The sequence below is a fragment of the Bos grunniens genome, chromosome 4, assembly GCF_055505025.1.
Source record: "Bos grunniens cultivar Pamir isolate PY7600 chromosome 4, Bosgru_T2T1.0, whole genome shotgun sequence".
In the NCBI taxonomy this organism is placed as follows: domain Eukaryota; kingdom Metazoa; phylum Chordata; class Mammalia; order Artiodactyla; family Bovidae; genus Bos; species Bos grunniens.
In genome coordinates, this window is record NC_141168.1 from 41,387,364 (window position 1) to 41,410,762 (window position 23,399).

Genomic DNA, 23,399 nt, shown 5'->3' on the forward strand with positions numbered 1-23,399 from the left:
AAAATGGACCATGTTAAAAATAAATTAAAAGCACAGTGTATTAGTCAGTGGCCTTAAAATAGACTTAATATGCAAATAAGAAACAACCAAAGATAAAAGACACATATGAGAACATATATACATGTAGATGTCAGGAGAAACATTTTCCTGTGTAGCAAGTCTAAAGTTATGGACACTTGATTTAATATATAATTTGACAATGTCATCCATTTTAATTGTATATTATAATGTTAGCCCGAGTTGAACTAGGTAATTTAAATTTCTACTAAACCACCATATTAGTTGCTTTTATAAAATCTGTTTGAATGAGAAAAAAAAAGAAAACATAAACTAGAGGAAACTTCTCAGGAAATGAATGACTGGCTCTTTCAGCGAGAAGGATAAGAATTTTAAACGACTTTTTGGCTGGAATGTCAGTTGCCTTTGGGAAGTTGTACTATTTAATTTTTGTACATTATTCCATCCAATAAGTCACAACGATCATGCCTAGTTTTTATCGAGGTAGGGCTTTATCCAGATCTTAGAGTTCAATTCCATTATTTTCAAGCTTCTTAAATTTGTAAAACCATAAAGAGAAAGTAAGACATTCCAAAAGCTAAAAGCGAAAAAAAAAAAAAAATTAAAGAATGATTCAGTAGCCTCAAAAGAGATCCTAAATGGAAAAGGTCAGTCCATGAGCCACACTTTCCATGTGTGTGAATATCTTCTTTAGGGTGACAGCCCCATGTAGAGAAGTGAAAGAAACTGCAACCATGCAAGGGTCTTTCCCAAAAGGGAAGCCGACTTGCTAGATGCTTTTAGTTCATTCTCTCATGTCATTCCTGTTACCACCCTAAAAGGTTGCCATGCAGCCCCCATTTTAAAGACAAGGAAACCAGAGTTCAGTGCTTGTCCAAGGGCAGACTGTCAGAAGCTGATAGAGCAGGGACTGGACCCTAAGTTTCTTTTTGCAGTAGAAACTTTTGGCAGTAGAACAAAAATGCAAAATCATCACTTCTAGTTCAAGATGGCAGGCTGGGAAAACACTTTTGTCCCCCCTCCCTCTGAGGACCTCTTTGACATAAAAACATGGAAGTAAATGTTGGAATGATGATAAAATATGAACAAATGGTAATAAAATGTACTGAGTACACACTTTGTGTGGGGCACCTCTCACCACCACACCACACACACCCACACACAACTTGGAGAAGAGACAGCAGCTGGATAATTATAATACCTAATACTTACTAAGCCCATCTGCTATCAGCCAGCACGGCAGCATGTGTATGTGTGTGTTAGTTGCTCAGTTGTGTCCAATTCTTTGCGACCCCACAGACTGTAGCCCACCAGGCTCCTTTGTCCATGGGATGCTCCAGGCAAGAATACTGGAATGGGTAGCCGTTCCCTTCATCAAAGGATCTTCCCAACCCAGGGATCAAACCTGAGTCTTCTGCATTGTAGGCAGATTCTACCATCTGAGCCACCAAGAAAGGTAGGAGCTTTATTTATTCAGTAATTCAATCCACAAAACAAGTCTACGAAGCAGGTGCTGCTCTCATCCTCATTCCCAAGACGAGAAAAACCGAGGCTCAGAAAGGCAGAGGGATTTTCCCAGGATGATACTTCTGGAAGTGGCACAGCCAGTATTAAACCCAGGTAGTCTGACATTAGAACCCATACTCTTAACACTGTCAATGAAATTAATAAAAACCAGGACAAGAAATTTCAATGACTTCCCACAAGATACAAAGAGGATAAGACTCAAATCATAACTGAGGCTTGTAGAGAAGTCTAGGTTATTCTTTAAGGGAGCAAAGATAAATGTGGTGGCCAGTCCAGCCAAGAAGACTTTGGCCGGAGACATCTTTACATGGAATGAGGTGTCCATCTCGTGCCTGTCTGTTGCCCCACACACATCAGTACAGGTGGCTGGCAACTGAGCTACGGCTTTATGCTTCTTCAAAAACAACAACAACAACAACAAAAATGAATGCACTAGTGTTGAGCAGAGTTCCCTGCTCTATACAATAGGTCCTTGTTGGTTATCCACTTTAAATATGGAAGTGTGTACTATGTAATGACCTATATGGGAAAGAATTTTAAAAAGAATAGATGAATGTATATGTATAACTGAATCACTTTGCTATACATTGAAACTAACACAACACTGTTAATCAACTATACTCCAATATAAAATAAAAAGGTAAAACAAACAAAAAAACAAATGTGCTGTCCTGGGAAAGCAAGTTCATTATGAATATTGGAGCCTTCTTCCCATCCCAGGTCTCTCATTCAAATACACTCCCCACGAGAGTCATACCAGCTCTTACCACTGCAGGGTGCCTGACCCCTGATTGGGCCAAGCCACACTGACTCTCACTGCTTCCCGCCATAAAGCCCTCCTGGTCCTGGCATGTGGACAGCCCTGCTTTATCTCCCAAAAGATGAACCTGGCAATAGATCTGCACCGTTAGGATACTTACTCCAAAGAAAGGAAACCAGGGCAACCTCCATCCCCGAGGTTTTAACACGAACACTCACTCACACTCAGGATCACTAGGCTTATGAGGAGCTAGAAGGGTATAAATGAGAATGACCAAAATAAACAAGAACAACTAACCCTGCAGGAAACTTTTGGAGAGTTTTGAGAAAGCATTATGTACAAAAGAGCAAGATGCTGAAAAAGAGAGCCATTGAAAGGGTCTTTTTAAAGAGCCCTTAGAAATTAAAAGTACAATGGCCAAAATGAAACTATCACCAAAAGCACTGAAAAGTGAATTCAAGGAAATTTCCCAGAACACAGAACTGAAAGTAAACAGATGGAGAATGTGAGAGAAAAAATTAGAGACACAGAGACATAACTCAGGAGGTCAGGCATTCAACTAAGTAGAGTAACAGAAGAGATAAAGGATGCATCTTCAGATTGGAATGATCCACCAAGTAGTAAGCAGAACGAATGAAAATTTAGCTTAATTTAATTGAAAATACCTACATCTAGGGACATGCTTTCAGACTACTAAATTTCCAAAGTTTCCAGACAGGAAAAATAAGCCATTTACAAAGGTATACAAATCAAACAGGCATCAGACTTCTCATCTACAACTTTGAGTGTTAACAGATTTTTAAAGTTAGAATTCTAGCTAAAAGATTAAACAAAAGCAAAGGCAAAATAAAAGTATTTCATATAGGCAAGAACTCAAAAAGTACGTCTGTCCTCTGCTGTTGGGAAGTTACTTGAGGTACCCCAGTAAAATAAAAGAATAAACTTAAAATGACCAAGTTGTCAGACCCAGGAAACAGTGGTTCCAACCCAGATGACTGTGAAGGGATGTCCTAACACACTTGGTCAAGATTAACTGGGAAAACGAAGTGCCCAGGAAAGCTAAGTATTCCATCGTAAGGGCAAAAGATACGGTTGCGAGGCTAGGGAGAAATGTAAAGATAGTATAAAGGCAATACTAGAGGAAAAGGTAAAGTAACTACAAAAAAGCAACACACTAGTATGCATGCTATTAAATCAGGGTAAGAATAGACAAAGCACTTGTTCTTAACTCTAGACACATCACCATCAGGACCCACAAAGAAGTTAGTGATGGGGACTTCCCTGGTGGTCCAGTGGTTGACTCCATGCTCCCAATGCAGGGTGCCTGGCTTCAATCCCTGGTCAGGGAACTAAATCCTGCGTGTCGTATTAAGAGCCCACATACTGCAGCAAGTGCTGCAACTAAGACCTGGCAAAGCCAAATATATTTTTTAAAAAGAAGTTAGTGAAGGAATTCCCTGGCAGTCCAGTGGTTAAGGACTCCATGCTTTCACTGCCAGGGTCTAGGACCAATCCCTGGTCAGAGAACTAAGACCCTGCAAGCTGCGAGGTGAGGCCAATAAAATAAAATAATATAAAAATGGACTTAAAAAAAAGAAGTGAGACACTAGTATTTATGGAAAGAAATATAAGAGCATTTCTATAGCTTTGAGGCTAGAGATGCTTTATTGATTTTCAATTTTTAAAGTCAGCCTATGGACAAAAACATAGCAGATATGGTGCTGATTGTAAGATACATGGAGATATTAACAACTTTGACACTATGACAGGAAAGTTTGGATTCAGGAGATTTCAGGGGAGGGCGGAACCTTAATATCCTCATCTTTTAAACTAGAAAATCAAAAGTTACTATGAAAACTTGATGAAGAAAAGAAACAGAGGTTTAAGATAGTCTCTAAAGTTATAAAAAAATCACAGCAGACAAAAAAAGTTAGCTATAATACCAATATTGAAAGGAAAGGAAGCCCAGTGTTAGCAAATTAAAGGTTAACTGTCTTATTGGAGAGTTAATAGACCATACTGAGTACAATATATCGAGAGTTGATATATCAGGAACTAAAGGTATTAGCACATACTGCAGCTGTAATTGTTGTCTATCAAAAGAATTAAAACAGAAATATCAAAAACTATCCTTGGGTCTAAGGTTGGAGCAGGAAGGATGGGGCAACATTAGCTTTGCATCCTAAACTCTTGTGAACACTATAATTTGTAGAAGTGAGCATGTGCCATAAATAAAATTTTAATAAAAATGTAATAAAATGTTAAATTATAAAGAGAACTTAAAGCTTCTTTCTGGATCTTTTCTAAGGATAAATAACAGACCAACATTGGAGTAATCAAACAATCCCCAAATATGACAAAAAATGTTCAGCTTTTACAAATCATGTTTTTTTTCCCCCGTTTCATTTTTACAACTTTCAAGGAGAGGCCTTTGCTGGTACCTGACTCAGCTTTTCCAGTTTGGAATATCACTCTGAACTCCTGAAATGGCCTGGAAGCCCGTAGCTCCACAAGTTGCATCCCGTTTTGGCATCCTCAGGACATCAGCTTTATCTGTTCAACTAAATCAGACATCCTTTGACAGAGATGAACCAATAGTCACAGGGTGATTTTGTAAAACATTTAACTGAGAGCAAAAAAAAGACCTTAAAAGGTATTTAGAATAAAATGAGCCCTAATGAAGATAAGAATCTTTACTTACCACCTACCACCCTATTGTTCTTTGGAAGAAATGATGCTAAAGCTGAAACTCCAGTACTTTGGCCACCTCATGCGAAGAGTTGACTCATTGGAAAAGACTGATGCTGGGAGGGATTGGGGGCAGGAGGAGAAGGGGCCGACAGAGGATGAGATGGCTGGATGGCATCACCGACTCGATGGAGGTGAGTTTGAGTGAACTCTGGGAGTTGGTGATGGATAGGGAGGCCTGGCGTGCTGCGATTCATGGGGTCGCAAAGAGTCAGACACGACTGAGCGACTGAACTGAACTGAACTGAACCACCCTATTAAGAATCAGTTTACAGATATAGAAAACAAAATTATGGCTACCAAAGGGGAAAGCGTAGGGACAAATCAGGAACTTGGGACTGACAGATACATACTGCTATATATAAAACAGAAAAACAGCAAGGACCTACTGTAGAGCACAGGGAACTCTATTCAATATCTGTAATGACCTATAATGGAAAAGAATTTGAAAAAGAATATACATATATAACTGAAACATTTTGCTGTATACCTGAAATACTGTAAATAAACTATACTTCATTTAAAAAAAAGATTAAAAAAAGAATCAATTGCTTTGCATATCACCATATCCCACTGTTATCATCCCCAAGGCCAAAAGCCTTTCCTTCAACTTCAGAACACAAAAAGGCCACCTTTAGGATTAATTTTAGGAGAAAAAACTTTTTAGGAATGTTGAAAGAATGAAATTCTTTAAAAATGCAAATCAAGCAAACGAAAATATAATATCTAAGCCATCAGACTACAGGGGGGAGAAAGAAAATGAAGCTCCAACTTCTCTGAATCTTTATTTCTAACATGGCTGTTTGCAAAACGAGGTTGGCATTCAAATAAAGCAGGTACTCTGGAAGAACTATCTTACCTTGGTCTCAGATATTATTAGCTATACAGGACAAGTAAGGATAGGACATATTGCTGATGCCTCTGAGGTCAGTAACTCCAAAACCTATCATAAGGTACAACCTGTGGAGTCTCTAGCCAGTCTGCATCCAGGTCTCACTCCCAAACCCACCAAGTCCCTGTCAACCATGGGTGTTGGGTCCTCCCACAACAGGAGGGCCCATGTTTCCACATGACATTATCATCCTGTAGGATCTCAACTCTTCTCCAAGGAGGGGCAAATCAGAGCCCTAATATCAAGCTCTGTTTAACAGAGCTTCTAATTGGAATCTTCATATTTGAGACAGAAGGCAAGAGCAAAAAATCCATGCCTTAGAGTCACGCTCACCTAGTGACTCATTAAGAGAGACACTTCAGAAAATCTGAACATTAATAGCAGGAGACTAGCATCAAAGGGACAAGGCTTTGCTGCTTTCAAAAAGAACAGATTTTTAAAGAAGATCCTATTGGAGCAGATTTCTAAAAAGGAACTGTAAGGCCAGTCTCCCAATTCTTTCTCTGTGGAGCGGGGTGGGTTGTGCTGACCACTCGCCTCAACCATTGCTGGGATATTTTACAGTCTGGTGAAACATGGCCATCAAAATGAAATATTAAGTCCAAGTAACCAAGCATGAAACGGACTCATGTTTTAAAATAATCTAGTACCAATGACCCGAAACTGCACTTGAACTTTTCATGCCTTGGACTCATTTCCTTGTTCCTTTTAAGTATTAGATGATGGAGAAGAGACGGAAGGAGAATTTTAGGTAGCCTCGATGGTACACAAAAATGCCAACTGAAACTTTTGCCTATGGGACTTCCCTGGTGGTCCAGTGGTTAAGATTCCGTGCTTCCGTGGCTAGAGTCACAGGTTCAATCCCTGGTCAGGGAACTAGGTTCCAGAAAAAAAAAAAAAAAAATTAAAACTTCTGCCTGTCCTAGCTCAGAAGGCATGCCTCTAAAAACCTAGACAATCTATTTTTCATGAGCTTATTAGACTTTAAGAGCAAGAATTGCATGCCGGATGAAAGCCACTGAGGACGCTCAGGTTCTATCAGTCATATGGGAGGTTTGGTGACATCAGCAGTGACAAAGCCTATTGTGCACTTCCTTGGGGACCGTGACCATGCACGCATCACTGGAGGGCCCTGGAAAGATTATTAGAGAGAAAACAAACTCCCTTGCTTGGCTGAAATATTAGCAAGGGTCATGATCAACTTACGTGAAATCTGTCCCCCATCAAAACTTGAAAATTCATGGGAGCATTTCAGATTGCAGTTCAGAACTCCTCATAAATTAATGAAAGTCAGACATGAAAGTTAATAACAGCTGGAACGGATCAAGCGGAAAGAAAATGCAGCATCGGCATATGCGTTATGTGAATTTCTCAGAGTCCATAAATTTGATATTTGGAAGGAAGAAGGGAAATGTTAATTAGGAGAAATTTCATACTGGATTTAAATTTGCCATGGAGTCAGAGCTCTATTGTAAAACCCCGCTGGAATCAGAAATCACCCTCCCCAGACCTGGGTCGTGCCTTTCATCCTGTTATTTTATACTTGTTGATAGGGGACTTAATTGTTTTCATGTGTTGTTTCAGGCGATCTCTCCCCAAAATATAAAATCAAGAGCCAGGGTCATACTTTGTGTTTCTACTGTGTGTGGTGCTAAGTTAATGTTGGGGAATCAATAAAAATATCTAAGTCATTCCTCTGCCTTCTCTAAACGCCTTAGAGCAATTTTTCATAGTTTTTAGACTGTTCTAGTTATAAAGATCTCAGGGGATCAAAGTCACCCTTGAAAGACTCCACCTTCACTTTTATTATTCTCCTGGTACAGAGGGAGCTTTGTTACAACTTGTATCTTTATTATCTGATCCTGATACATCTCAGGTCAGATCGAGTCCTCTAAACTGTAAGTCTATGAAGATAGGATCTGATACTCACATCAGTCTCTACAGCAAATATCAGTCCTGCTGCGGGTCCCTGAGAGAAAGGGATCTCCCCGGTCTTCTTGACCGTCTTCATGGATTTGCTTCTGTCTTTACCTTCCTTGGCATCTATTTCCTTATTTGAATGTCCCTGTGTCTTTTTAGCCTGCACAGGCTGTTATTCGTATTCAATCCTTTTCATCTTTCCTCATAAATCATTCCTCCAGCTCCTTAATCATGCTTAACTGCTTCTCCCCAGGATTCTTTCTGTTTCTCTGAGACACCAAAAACCAGGAGACAAGGAACTGCCCATTTTAGTGGGACAACAAGATGCCTTCCTGTGCAAAGACTGTGGTTCTCTTTCTCTCCCTCTCTGATATAAACTTTCCAAGTATACTTATAGATAAAGGGATGCCCTCTCCCTGCCACTTCCTCCCCTGGCTGGGCAGGGTGGCCCACTGCCCTGGTGTCACACAGGCCAGGTGGGGGCCCAGTGGCCTCTAAGCAGTGGGGGGAGCTGTCCCCAGACAGGCCTAGATGGGGCGAGACACTGCATCATACTGGTGACACGTGAAAGCCCAGTTACTTACACAGGCTGCTCTTTGGAATGGAGAGTTCAGGTAATGAATCCATTGTGGATCCAGTAGACAAGCCTGTGGCCCAAGTCCCTGTAGGTCTGCAGGAAACGGGGACATGGTGAGGAGACAGAGCTTAACAAGTGCACACGGGGCCTTCTTCTCTGACTCCCAAACCCTAGGCCTAGAAGCCCAGACTCAAACTGGCCCTGGGAGCAAGCCACACAATCACTCCAGACCTCAGCCTCAGTTAATTCAGCTGCCAGGTGGGTTTGTGGGAAAAAAGAAATGAGATCATGTCACGGGGGTCTGGAGCCCAGCAGCTGGCACACAATAAATACTTCATGTGAGCACCAGTGTTTCCCCACTTATTCCCCCAAAGTAGAGACACAGAGAGGACCGGGAGGCCTCCCCACACTTAGGTCATAGGTAACTTCCAATCTTTGGGAGAGTCTAAGCTGCAAAGCCATTTCTCCTTTTCTCCCACACAGCCACGTCCAGAAATATGGCAAGGACAGGGGTGGCACTAAGCACACCTGTGCCCACCATGCTAGGATCCAACAGTACAGGCCTGCAGACCCACGCGGCAGGCAGCCTGCCCTCTTAAGGCCCTCCAATCCCTAGCCAGTCCCCGTTGGCAACACCAGCACCCAGTTCTGGAAGAATCCCTGAGCTCCCAACTGAGCCAGCCTACATAGGTCTTGGTGCAGACCGGACTGCCATCTTGAAGTCTCAGCAGTTACAGGGCATGAGCTAAAGATTTGTGCTCTGGAGCCCAACTCTGTGAATCCCAGTCTTGTTTCAACCACTTTGAGCCAGGTAAAAACTGACTTAGCCTTCCTGGACCTCAGTCTCCTCGTCTGTCCATGGGGGAAATCACAATGAACTCCCATGAAGTTGTTGCTGGGATTTCACGAATTACATGAATTCAAGCAAAGCCTGTACCATACTATGTGTTACAGAGGGAGGGCTCCACTTCTGCCAGCTATGGTTTCTATTTGGGGCGTGGGGTGGGCAGCATGTAGGATCTTAGTTCCCCACTAGGGATCAAACTCGCACCCCCTGCAGTGGAAGCACAGAGTCTTAACCACTGGGCTGCCAGGGAAGTTCCAACTGTTTCTAAAAAGGGGGACCAGTTCCCATTGGGCTACTGCAACACCTGTTGAGAGCTGCCTCCCAAATTCTACACTCCACTCCTTCATGAGAGTCCCCACACACCAAAAACATGATATTCATTGAGTTAAAAAAAAAAAATCAAACCATGTCACTCCCTCCATTGGCTATCCATTGGCCTACAAGATCCCCCCAACTCATCTCCCCCACCTATTTCACTGCCTCACTAATCCAGCACACTTGCCTTCTCTCTGCTTCTAGACGTGGCCACAGGAAATCCACAAATTCGACTCTTAAAGTGAAATGCCCTCCCCTTGGACCTTCCCAAGGTTGAACTCCTTTTTGTCACTTGAGTGTCAACTGTAAAAACATTGCCCAGAAGGGTCTTCTGTTCTGCCTGCCCCTTGCAAGGTACGAGTCTCCACCCCGACTCTCGCCCCAGCACACCATCTGTCTTAGTGGACTCGGAGCACCTGCTGTGCTGTCTCATTGTTGATGTCCCTCCCCCCATGTTTGGTGTATTTCTCCTCTGGCTAGAATGTGGGCTCCACGAAGGCCTAGACCTGACTGGTCTTGGCAAACACTGCCCCCTCCGGACCTAGACAGTGTCTGACTGATGACAGACTCTCAAAAAGATACAAGGAATTTTTGAAATGCAAATGAAGATTATACATCATGTACCCAATGGAGTAAGACTTGAAGCACATCGCACCAGGGTTCTGATCAGAATAGTCGGGGACACTGGAGGCACTCAGGTGCCTCCAACTGCTCATCAACTGTCTCTCTATATCATCAATTTTGGGAATGTGAAAGGCACAAATTATGCTCGAAACATCATTAAAGATAAAACATAAAGGCTACATAAAAATGCATTTCATAGCATTATATGCTGTGTAATATATATCCTGTATATTAAATATGAAGTAAACTGCACATTTGATCAAAAGAGTCAACCTGTGCGGTCAGAGTCTTTGAACTAAGCTGGAATCACAGACGCTGGTGGAGGGGGAAGGGAAGTGATGATGTTCCTTATTTAAAGGGGAAAAACAGGACTGGGGAAGGAAATCTGAAATCTCGTCAAATTCAAATGCAGGCTTATTTCACAAAAGCCAACAGAAAAAAGAGTTGGTGTCTGTTTCCTAGGATGCTTCGTGCACACTTCTCTGCTCCTCTCTAAACCAGGAGACAGGCTCCCCTTTGATCCCACTCACAAGTCAGGAGCATAATCAGGATGCAGATTTGGGTCCCCCCAGTGGATGAGTAAACACCCAGCTTCTTAGAGTGAGCTTCCTCTGACCTACACAATGCCCACTGATTAGCCCTGCAGCCCCCCACAGAGAGAACTCATGAGTACCCCCCCCTCCCACCCCCGCCATCTCCCTTAAGACTCTTTCTGTCCAGGCTGGATTGCGGGCTTATCCCACTTCTGGAAGTCTTTGTTCTCATTTTCTCCCAGTGGCATTAGCTACTAGATTTCCCAGATGAATTTCACTTTGTTATTCCTGGGCCCTTTCCCCAACCTTGCCGTGGGCCCTTTGCACAACACCTCTGGCTCCACTGATGTCAGAGGATTTGAGTTTTTCAATAAAGTAAAACTTCAGGTTTTTAAATTTTTTATTGTGGATCTTATATTCTGAAGTTAAAACATGTCTTAATACAGAGCATTCTTAATTCATTGGCAATGAAGTTGCACTTATTTCCCAGTGTTTAGGGTTTGTACTTTGAGACCAAGATGCCATGATTATGAGGGTTATCTAATACAGAAAAGCTCAGCAGCTGGAGAACAAGTAGATATCATTTTGTTGTCTTCGAAAGAAAATTTAACACACGGCACTGGGGAAGCAGTAGCATGTCCTTGAGGAACACAGGACGAGGAGTCAGCCAAAGAAGTCAGGAGGGTCTGAGGATGAAATTGCACACGGGCAAATCAGAAGGAGGAAGTGAATTAAATCCAGGACAAATTCTGGGCTGGTGATGGGAAACACAGTTACCCAAAGATCTGCTTAAATATGCAAACGCCATGAAATAAGTCTTAGGGCTTGCCCTGGACTCATGCAGCAGCAGATCAGCTTCTAGGAAGCCTGCGGGCTTGCACCTCTACAGCCTGTCTCCTGTCACTCTCTGACGTGAGCTCCACTCCCCAGCCCCCTAGTTCTCAGGTCCTCACGAGCGTCAGTTTTTCCTTTGGCCTTTATATCTTCGCAAATGTCTCTCTACCTCTACCACAAATATTTATTCAAGTACAGCTTTCTCCAGGAAGCCTTCCCAACTCATCAAGTCTGGGTAAGGTATGTGTGTGTTTTCTACTCTTCAGGGACTCTGTATCTATCTTTTATTATACATCCTTTTACCGACTTTCAGCAAGGGCTTATCTACTTGTTTTATTGTCCCACTGGCCTAAAGCTCCACAGAAGCAACGACCTTGTTCTTTCTGTCCAACACAGGTTAGCACTTAAGAGACATTTGGTAAGCATGATTAACTAGCAAATGACTGACAGGTGAACCGAAAACACAAACAGCTAAATGAGTCCAGAACTTTCTTCATGTTGTTCTAACAGGAAGAAACTCATCAAAAACTTTGGCTGATAAAAAGCCAGGAGACACCCCCACCCCAGCCCACAAAGAAGGGAAGATATTAGGAAAATGAAAACAATGCGTTTTAGGAGAGACCCAAAGTATGGACCCACATGTAAAAGCTCAAAGGATTGAAAGTTGGATACTTTTCAAAGAGTTCTGCAAGAATCCAAACTCTATCAGAACATAAGAAGGACAGAGCCATAAAATGCCAGATCGGCAACCCCATATTAAAGCAAACTGTGCAAGGCACAAAGAAAAATCCAGCCCTTTTACTAAGTGAGATGAAGATACAGCACAAATTTATAGGTACAAGATCAAGAAAGCTAAAGCAGAGCAGGAGATGCAGCTTTCAAGAGACATCAAAGGTAACATTCTTTAATTATACAAGAAAAAGGAGGAGGGGGCCAAGGATAATGTTGCCTCTGTTAGAAAATGGGCTAGGAAGCTGTGAGCAGATGGCTATGAAATGGCAGGAGCTGCTGTGTTTCTCATGCTTTTTCTCAAGGAAGGAGGGAGCGACAGAGGAGGAAAAGAAACTATATGCAACTAAGAATACTGCCACTGGTGCTGGGTGTTGGGTGGGTAACCAAATTAGAAAAGGAACGGAATTCCATGGAATATTTAAACAATTGGATTCATGATCCCAATCAATTTGTCGATGGAGGATCCCACTACCAGGAATTACACACATACTTCCACACTAGTAAGTTGGAAAGATGTTACTGAAACCGTGAATTGCCTTAGAGGTTACTGAAGATAAGAGAAATCACTGAAATTTATTAAAGGGCAAAACAAATACCATGCTCACCTTAACCACAGGAAGAATACCTACCTGTTTGATTTTAGATGGATACACAGGAGATCTCCTATGCAAATCCCATGGTGTTTAAAATGAATTGGTCCTCATCTAACTCTGAGTAAAGTGTCAATTTCCTCCAAAAAACCACAATGCACGTTGTCTGAGCATCCTGGCAGTTCTAAATGTGCTGCAGGTATGTGGAAGCAAATACTCTTGATGTTTTGCAAATGAACATCTTATAAATGAATTAATGTGTCATAAACACTTTAAACCTTGCCTATGTTCAGAGAGGATGGGGTGGGGAGTACGTTTGAATCAGAGGTTGACTATAGTGAGTAAATTATAAAATGGAAGCAGAAGCATCCATTTCTTCTGTTTGCTGAGGAGCTACCTCTGACCAGCAAGCTCTGGATCAACTTCATCTCCAATGTTGACAGGCCAAGCAATGAACAGCTCACTCCTTCTCTGTATTAACAAGCCCTCTCGGTCCTGCCTAGGAACTCTGGTGGATAGAAGAACAAAGCACTGCCCCAGACATCACCTTATTCTAAAGAAGATCAGGCCAACATACACGGACAACCCAAGCTGTGATGCGTTTCAGGGTCTTACATGGACTAGGGGTGCGGGGTAGGAAAAGATCCTTGTGAGATGGGACTTAAGGAAGCCTTTCAAAGGAAGTGCATCATTAGACTGAAGACTGCATAGCATTTGAAGGTGAAGAGAACAGGCAAGAATTATTCTGAGATGACAAGAGCCTGAGCGGGGCAGCCTGAGCAGTGGGCCAAGGGAGCCAGACTTGCCTGCAGGGGGCACTGTTAGGGCAACAGAGAGAGACAGGGCCAGGCCAAAACAATAAGCCAACTGCTTCTCTCTAGAGCATGGTCTCCCTTTGTCTTGCCTTTCCATTCCTCTCCTAGAGGAATGGGCTTCAAGCTTCTCCCTGGTCCCCTCTAATAAGTATGTCCCCTAAATTCAACGGATAAAATCAATAGCTCTTTCTCCAAAGGTCACAGAGCTTCTCTTCCATCGACTTCCAGTCTCACTCACTGTTTCCCAAGACTCATGTGTAGAGTCACAGTCATGTCAAAGATTCAGTGGGGAGTAGAATCTGGAGCCTCCTAAAAATGATTCCGAAATTTCACCACTTTCTGCAGGGTTGCTTGCAGTGTGCTGCTGCTGCTGCTGCTAAGTCGCTTCAGTCGTGTCCGACTCTGTGAGACCCCATAGACGGCAGCCCACGAGGCTCCCCCATCCCCAGGATTCTCCAGGCAAGAAGACTGGAGTGGGTTGCCATTTCCTTCTCCAATGCATGAAAGTGAAAAGTGAAAGTGAAGTCACTCAGTCATGTCTGACTCAGAGACCCCATAGACTTCGGCCCACCAGGCTCCTCTGTCCATTGGATTTTCCAGGAAAGAGTGCTGGAGTGGGGTGCCATTGCCTTCTGTGTAGCTCTATTTTTAAAAAAGTCTGTGAACATGCGATCACTATTTCTGGTGTTAAAACATTTACCTCCAAGCTGCTGAAAGAAACCTTGGATCATTACACTGAACTTCTAAGAGAAGGACAGGAACAAGCAGGGAGCTTTTCTTAAGCTCACAAATAAGTTTTGCAAAGCTTCCTAGACTTATCTGCATCTTCCCACTCCAGGTCCTCCCATGATTCAAGTCGACTAGCTCAAGATGCAAGACAGGCAGCAAAGCCCCCAGACTAGGACCCAACATCAGGCTTTCTGGTGAAACCCTCCAGTTTTCGGGGGGTTGTGGTGGGGAGGGAGGGAGGAACAATCACAACATTCCTGATTGGTTTCCCAACTGTTCTCCAAAGATGGAAACGACAGCCTGGATGAGAAGAGAACTGTGCACCCGGGGAGCTGTCACTGTCTCTGCAGTTTGGTCAACACCAAACTGTTCATTTGTGCCTCGTAGGCATCTTTGTCTTTCACAGCCTCCAGATGACACTCCGAGAGTAAAAGAAATGTGAGCAGGTGCGTCTATTAAATATGTAAAATACACCTCTTCCCGTCTCCTCACTTAGAAGACGGATCTCTAAAGGGTGTGGAAAGTCACCTAACATAAAGACAGACAGGTAGAAAAAATATCTTCCGTGCCTTTTTTTTTTTTTTAGCACACAAGAATGCAAGTGGGCTCAGCACATCAGCTTTCTGCAGAAGATAAATGCTAGCCAATTAAAAATTCAGTTTCTTTTCTTTAAGCTAATTCCTCAGGTTTTTGCTAATTAGCAACTAATAGTTCTGTCATCTGAGCTGGGAAACATAAGGAAGAATACCAGCGGTATGTTTTCAATCAAAGCATTTACATGGAGGAATGAATCATAGTTTCCAGGAGGAATAACTGCTTGGGAGCAGTTGGGGGCATAAAGAAAGCAGTCTTCACACAACTATAAAACTGGAAAAGAGACCTGAAATTTTAGAAAAGGGGGCATCTTTCTAAACCCTCCCCACCATAACAAAACCAGCGGGGGACCTGTATGACATGATGGTGATTCCAAGAAACTCCCCACCAAGAGCCCAGCAGGGATAGTTAAAAAACTGCACACCACAGTCCAGAAGACAATGCAACACATGTTTTCTGTAACAGGGAAGCAAATAAAAGTTAAGTGTCGGCCAGGGTACAGGAATGCTTTAACTATTATGTCACCTGCCTTGTCAGTTTATAAAAAAAGAAATGCATGGTGGTAAGTGAAAGCCAGGAGTGATGGTGGTTTGGCATATCTGGCTGCAGATGAAGCAGGAGCAGAATAAAATCTTTGCTGAGAAATCTTTGGGCTGGAGATGGGGGTCATCATCCTGACTCCAGGACATGCAGGTCAGATTCCCCAAATCTGGTCCCTCCCATGCCCTGCCCAATTACAAAGCACGAGTGATCCCACAGCAGCCAGCCTGTCAGCACCACTCCAAGTCTGAGCCACGCGGCTGGAACATCTACTTTCTTGCCTTGATATACACCGCTTCCACAGCTACCCTTGGCGAGAGAAAGCCCCCAGTGCCCTCTGTGAGGATTTTATTCCAAACACATGTTGCAAATGTTTGAAGTGCCCGCTATCCTGGGGTTTTCTCTTTTTCTTTTTTCTAAAAGTCAAACCCACAAAACCCAAAATACTTTGAATCCCGCCTAAGTGCAATTTGTGAAGATGCAACATTGCCTACCCAAGTATAACAGAGCCTTATGCAATAAAAATTTTACAGATGTCCTTCTGAGGGGAAAAACGATTTTCCTTTTTCCGGTCTTACAGGAAGCCTGCCCACACATTAGAAATACAAAGTTAGTATATATAGAAGCACAAATTAGGCATCTTGGAACGTCTGCGTTTTCCAACCACAGAGAAACGCAGGAATACTGTGAGAGTTCACAAGCCCAGCTACACTGGATTAGAGAAATCTTTCCCTCCAAGGGTCTAGTGGGGCTGGCAGATGACTCAAGGGAAAAGAGAGTGACCTAAAAAGATGTCTCTGAACCTTTAGCTACCGAAGGTCCACAATCAGTTTGTGTGCTTGACAAGGCTGCCGACGGAGACAAGGTAAAGAAACTTGGCCAAACTTTTACATCTCACTTGAAAAAAAGGGCACTTTTCTCACACGCTAAAAGATTTTTGGAAGATGTGTCAATTTCAGCTTCCCATCTGTCATTTACCTGGATAATTTAAATCCATGTCAGATAGGTATTATTACAAAGTACCTAAAAAAGCACTCATTATACTGGTAGAAGATTAAGTAATCCAACTGGGTTCTAAAAAAATAGAGTCATGTCCTACTGACTTCTTGGAGCTTAGTTTAGGACACCTTTCCATCATTTACCATGAACACCTAAATAATATACCTTTCACTTTTCCACAGGCATTAAGCTTGTATTTATTATATAAAACACTTTCTGGTAGGAATTTTAAATGTTAAAACTACTCCAACTCATGTAAAAGGTTTAAAAGTTCTCTGCTCCTCAAATAGGAAAAAATGACAGTCCATCCTTTAAGATTCAGCGAGAAAGACTTCTGATTAGAAGACTGCAGCACCCCATGCTAACCCCACACTCTTTCCCTAAGAAAAGATTTTTTTTACAATTCACTCCATCTCATCTCTAATCTGTGTTTAGAGAAGACACTGACCTTGGGGAATCAGAAAGGCAGATCTGACAGAGAAAGGCCAGTCTACACTGAACCAAACACAATTGCAATTCTGACAAGACACCTTGGTTTGGAGAGTGAACTTATCACATACAGGTGGTGGTGGGGATGATGCTGCTGCTGCTCATGATGACGAAGATGGAACAGGAAGAAGAGGAAGAAGCAGGAGAAGGAAAACGAGGCAGAGAATAGAGAGAATCCCTAATGATTCAGATGCATTCAACACTAGCCAGAGGTTGTACAAAATATTGGTATTTTATTGGCACTGTCTCACTTAATTGTCACAAGGACACTGTGGGGCTGGCAGTCTCATAACACTCCCATTCAACAGCTGAAAAGGGATCCTCAGAGGGATCTTAGAGGACAAGCCCACTTGGCGACAGTCACGAGGTCAGTATGTGGCAAGGCTGGAACATGAGTGCCCCGGTTGCTGAGCCAATCTCCAGGACTCCACGTCCATATGATGGATGTAACAATAGCATTTATTCATGCCCAACTGAGTGAGTACCTTGGAATGCTGCTGCTGCTGCTGCTAAGTCGCTTCAGTCGTGTCCGACTCTGTGCGACCCCATACACTGCAGCCCACCAGACTCCTCTGTCCCTGGGATTCTCCAGGCAAGAATACTGGAGTGGGCTGCCATTTCCTTCTCCAATGCATGAAAGTGAAAAGTGAAAGTGAAGTCGCTCAGTCGTGCCCGACTCTTAGCGACTCCATGGACTGGAGCCTACCAGGCTCCTCCATCCATGAGATTTTCCAGGCAAGAGTACTGGAATAGGTTGCCATTGCCTTCTTCAACCTTGGAATGGTGGGGCAGAAAAACATTTGCCATTTGGTGACAGACAGCCTACCTCACTTGTAAATTATCCAATGATTTTATAGTGGCTTGAACAATACCATGGGAAACGCTGAAGCACAACCAACCTATAGGTTCGATGTCTCTTCAACAGAGTGACAAGCAATGGTTCCAAGAGCCATCAAGAGTTTTCCAGCGCCCTGTGCTAGTTCATACTCCCACTGGATGTTGGAGAAGGAGGTCACACACAAGCAGGGACAAGGGTCCCAGGTGTGCAGAGATCCCAGCCCCTCAAGGGATGAGGAGAGGACTCAATGGGCAAACCGTTAGAACAAATGGGCCGAGAGCAAGCTGCAGGCTGAACAGCACAGAGAAAGTTAACGGTCATCTGCCTACTTCGATCAGCTGTCCTGAGCAATTAACTATTCACTAATTAGTGGGCATCTGGAATGAAAAACAAAAGATAAATATGAAACAGGGCAAGTCTGTGTTCCCACCCAAGGGCACAAACGATGCAGGGCATGTATGGCTGATAATCTAGACTTCATCCTTTTTCAAAAGTAAGCATACTCTCAGGGAATATTAATATAGGTAAGGAGCATGTAGAGTCCCTCATATTTTCTGCATGGATGAGATCTAATAGAGACCCATCCACAAAAATACATTGTAAAAAACTCAGACATGGGCTTGGAGAAAAACTCTACTGACAACTATTGTAAACTCTCATGCCAAAAATAAAGGAAAAATAAAATGAAATAAACCTCTAACGAGGAAAGATTATACATCTATAGTCACACACACTATACATCCTCATTTCTGTAACTGTAGAAGTTAACAACTGTAGCCACAGGGCTGAGAAGCACTTTTTAAACAGAAAAGTTGCAGGCTTTTTGAAAAACTAACAAGAAGCCATCGAACCTTTTCCTCTATGCCTCTGACCACTTAAAAAAAAATTCTCCCTCCACTGAAAAAAAGTAATGTATCTTCCATCTTTACCAACAATATAATATGGTTGGGGAGGAGGGGGTAGCAGTTGCTGAGACTTAAGGTTGTGTGAAGCACTTTGATCTGCGCCCTGATGAGGGAACATTCCCCTCTGCTTCAAGCCAACTAATGAAGGGATGAAATTAGCTTTTATCCTGGGCACTTTCTTGAACCAAAAAACATGCACTAATCAGCTGTCCTCACTCATCAGTCATCTGGCTAATGACCTTTTGCCTTAAAACACTAAAATTTCTGAATGATGTGGAAAATGGAAAACACAAACCAGTCCCCCTCTGTGGCACACGATGGATCATCTGGAATTGGAGCCGGGAAGGTTAAACAGCAGGTCTGTATCCTGGCAAGGTGATAAATCTGTAATCAAGAGCTGCACGCTTGGGCATCTCAATATGAACTTCATTACTCCACCACCGAATTATATATTTTAACTAGAACCAGGCCGGAAACAAGCTCAACCATTATATAGTTTCTTTTGCATTCTGCAACCATCCTGTGGGTGTGTTCACCATCCTAGTTCATTTCTTAAACTTTCTGAGTGTGAGAAGAGGAGCTTACGAGGTCTCCAGTCTATGAATTCCAGAAGAAAGTAGAATACACAGAAAAATCTTCCACAGGAAGGAATTTGGCCCTGGTTGGTTAAAAGAGGTTTGTTTGTTCCTCAACAATAAAGCAAATATATATATATATATATATATATTTTTTTTTTTTTTTAACAAGGGGAATATCTGCCATTAAAGACATCTGCTAATGCCTCCCACTTTAATAACTCCCCCTCCTCAACCGATTTTACTCCAGCAGGGTCTACTTGGGTGGAGGAAACCTGGTTTCAGTTCCCAGGAAAGGTCTGTGTGGATTAGCCACAGACGGACACCTTCCTGACAGCCGCCTCCCAGCCCTGGAGGTCCAAGTTGCTTAGAGATGGAAAGAAATGGTTTCCCTAAAAAGAAGGAACAGGATGTGGGAGAAGTTAAGATGTAGACAGTAAATTAAACATTTGCATAAAATAGTACAAGACAAGTAACTCTTTAAGTGCACATGCACACACACACAGCCTGCCGTGGCTCCTGCAGCAAGTGCCACAGACTGGGGGCGACTTACGATAGTGAGGCTCCATGTAGCCATTCCTGGGGTCCATAGCAAACACAGCCCCGCGGTAGGGGACAGAGGGCTCGGCCAGGTGGGGCAAGGACCCATGGATCTCCTTCTTGATCAGCGAGGCCCTCTCGTCGCTGGATGTTGAAGGCTCCTCGCTGATCTTGCTGAGCCCCGGGGCAATCTGTGGCTGCATAGTGACTGCGTTTCTTCTCTCTCTGTGATAGGTCTGTCCAGGACTTTCATCCTCTGAAGACAGAAGGGAAATGAAAACTCTGTGAGCACTTTGAGGAGACATTCAAAAACCATCATCAGTTGGGGCTCCCTGTCCATCCATCTCCCCGCCTCCAAAAGAAGCCTATTTCTCATTCTTGGCAACTGTGAAAGCTAGCCATGACTGGAGGGTCTCAAGCCAAAATTGTTTATGAATGAGAGTCCAGGATACAAATTGAAGGAGGAAGGGGAGCAGGAAATGAGCCTATTGCATTGAGATGTCAGCAAATTCTCATTCCCGGCTTCCAGCCGAATCTGCCCGTGAGGTTTCCCATCAGGGACCTGCCAGTATCCCTGCAGGGCCTGAGGAGCTGGAGATTTTGCCAGACTAAGGCTATGGATTGCCAGCTTCTCCTGGCCTGAGGAAGCCAGGCCTGCAGTGATCCAGGAGGCAAGGGACCCCTGTTCCTCAGAGGAAGACCTGTTAGAAAGCAAAACTTATCCTTGTGATTTTATTAAGTCAGGTGTGTGATCCACTGAGAGATGAAACAGTGCCAGACATGGGACCGAAAACCCACAGGTTCCAAGGGATAAAGATGGCAATCATGAACACCTACAGTGCCCCTTACAGGACACTTCCTGCTTCGGCCCACAGAGCGGAGCTGAGCGCTGAGAGGAAAATGGGGATAGAGCGTGGGTGTGGAGGGCGTCAGCTACACTGATCTACATCCACACTCCGGTGGGCTCCAGACATCGTTTCAAACATGTAAGAAACGGCTTGATGAAATTCAAGCTCCCTCATACTTCTGTTCCCTTTCATCTGTAAGAACTTTCCATCGGTCCACTACAGTTCTCTGCAAATGTGATTGGACGGCCTTTCCGATAACAGCAGATCAAAGACCCGTGGCATAAAATCAAACCAAACTGGCTTTCAGAACCCACAACAAGTGGACCGATTCATTTGTAAGAATCATACGTGCACTCTCAATTATGCCCACACAAGCTCTGTGTTTAATCCACAGACTGTGCTCTGGCAGATAAATGCTGATGGAAACAAACAAAGCTGTTAGGACACTGCTTAGACACCTCATTTGAAAGCTATTTCTCATTCCTGATCCTAAAAACAAAACAAAAACAAAAAAACCATAAGTGGATATAAACAATAATACTGTTGTACTATTTAGTTGAACAGATCTTGAACTCATCTAATCTTCACACACAAACTTCTCTTCAAAATATCAAAAAAAAAACCAGAGGTATGTCTAGCTAGGTAGACATACTCTCTTAAAGACATACTCTCTTAAACTTCTCTTAAAAAAAAAAAAAAAACAGAAAAAAAGTATGCTTTAGCAATTTCATAGCTCTTTTGACAAATTTAGAAAAATAACTATGAACATGAACTAGTGTGAAAATACAAACTCAAGTAACAACAACTCTTTTGGGATGACTAATACTTTGAACTACCTAAAGCCAGTAGCAATTCTCATTTTCCTGCCTATGTTTGGGACCTGAAAAAATAAGCAGTGTATGTTTCTTTTTTTTTTTTTTTTTTTACCTAGCAAATGACTTTCAAAACCAAATAGGCAATGAGGTATGTTCTGGACTTTACAGTGATTTTGCTGACTACTGCTGGGTAACTGTGAAACATTATTTTAGCACTATTTTGTGCAGATCCCCACCCTCAAATCTTGTAATGATGGGATAAATTATGAGTTTAATCTATCAAGTAACTACTAAAAAAGAAAATGGTCACATTTTCACACACTGATCTTTCCAAAAGCAATTCCAACCATGCTTTTGCTAGTTTAAAAACAAACTACAAAAACAACAACAACAAAAAATTCGACATTTTAATTTCTCTTTCTAATACTTTTAGGCCCTAATCCACACTCAGACTTCATTAGCAGTAAAGTTGCAAGCTGCAGAATGAAGGTTCTCAGTGATGTAAAGATGGAAGGATGTTAAAAACACTCAAAACTCATAGTCGGTTTATAAACATTCCCACCATGGCCAAAGTCATATTTTCCACTAAGGTGTGCCTGCACAACTTCCAATTTCAACTTTGCACTAAGGTGTAAATTCTGTAGAATGGACCTGCATTTGGAAAGCCAGACAGCTCATACCAAGAGGGACTGTGACATGCAATAGCATTCTCTGGGAAAGATGAATAACCAAGCCCTACTAATCTGTTCCAGGTTTAAAACAGGATTCCCTTGACTTAATCTTCCTAGAAGAAATTAACTTTTCTTCTCTTAAAACTGCATCCCTACAATAGAGTGAGTTTCTTAGACACGATGTCTTTACAGACAAGCATTTGAATCCAACCTCACGAATAACTGAATAATGGGCATGGACTAATCACAGCCCTCCCACCTTCTCCCCCACCTTGTGGGAGAAAGACGCAGTTAGGGGGAGGCGGGTAAGTGGAAACGGGCGGGTCTTTTTAGCTAAAAATTAATTTCTTCATAACAGTTAACACAATATGTGTGAATATCAAATTAGAACAAGAAATCAGCAAAGTTCAAACACTTAATACTGAAAAAAAATGAACTAATTCTCTTAGTAAAACGCAGGCCAGGATTTTTTTCACGTGGAAACTTTCATCAGACTTACTCTTATATGAGTCAGGACTCCCACATTTTCACCTACTCTACCTCTCCAGAAAATTCCAGCAGGTGATTATTTCCTGAAGTTTATCTCCTATACTGAGTTGATTCTGAGGGGCATACAGGATGAAACCTTGACAGTACACACCCCCAGAATACAAACAGCTATGAGGCTTGAAAGCGTACTCTCTACAGTGAAAGGGAAACTTTCCAAGCCATATTCCTGCCTGCTCTTATAAATTTAGCAACCACTCTAGCAAGCCAAGAAGACGAGAGCTGTCTAATCTTGCTCAGTCGAGCTGAGTTGTTCAATAAAGTTGGAGAGTCAGCGCAGACAGGCTACGCCAGGCCAAATTATTGACAGAAACATACTGTCCACCATGGCAACAAGCAGAAGTCAGCTGCAAAAATGTAAGCAAACAGCCCAGTCCTCCAGAAGCATCTGCCAGTGGAGTTGAACAGCCAAACACAGGGCGACTGTTCGTGCCTCTCGGTTCAGCAGCTGCAGGCTGGGAGGGTCAGACTGAGACATGCAAGTCTCTAAAAAAATTCAAGAGAAAAACTGTTTTCAAAACTGTCATCAGGATCCCACTTTGGATCCCCTGCCTTCTGCAGATCTGTGCTCCAGTGGA

The 23,399-nt window shown here is 42.8% G+C and overlaps 1 protein-coding gene across 7 annotated transcripts in view; it reads right to left on the reverse strand.

Moving 5' to 3' along the window:
* Nucleotides 1-23,399, reverse strand: part of GLI3 (GLI family zinc finger 3) — a 318,882-nt gene that overhangs the window by 196,537 nt on the left and 98,946 nt on the right. For all 7 annotated transcript variants that reach the window (XM_086396029.1, XM_086396032.1, XM_086396027.1 and 4 more), the window contains one exon: nucleotides 19,955-20,197. In XM_086396029.1, coding sequence (XP_086252155.1) covers nucleotides 19,955-20,197 — 243 coding nt within the window. The remainder of the gene's footprint in view (nucleotides 1-19,954; nucleotides 20,198-23,399) is intronic.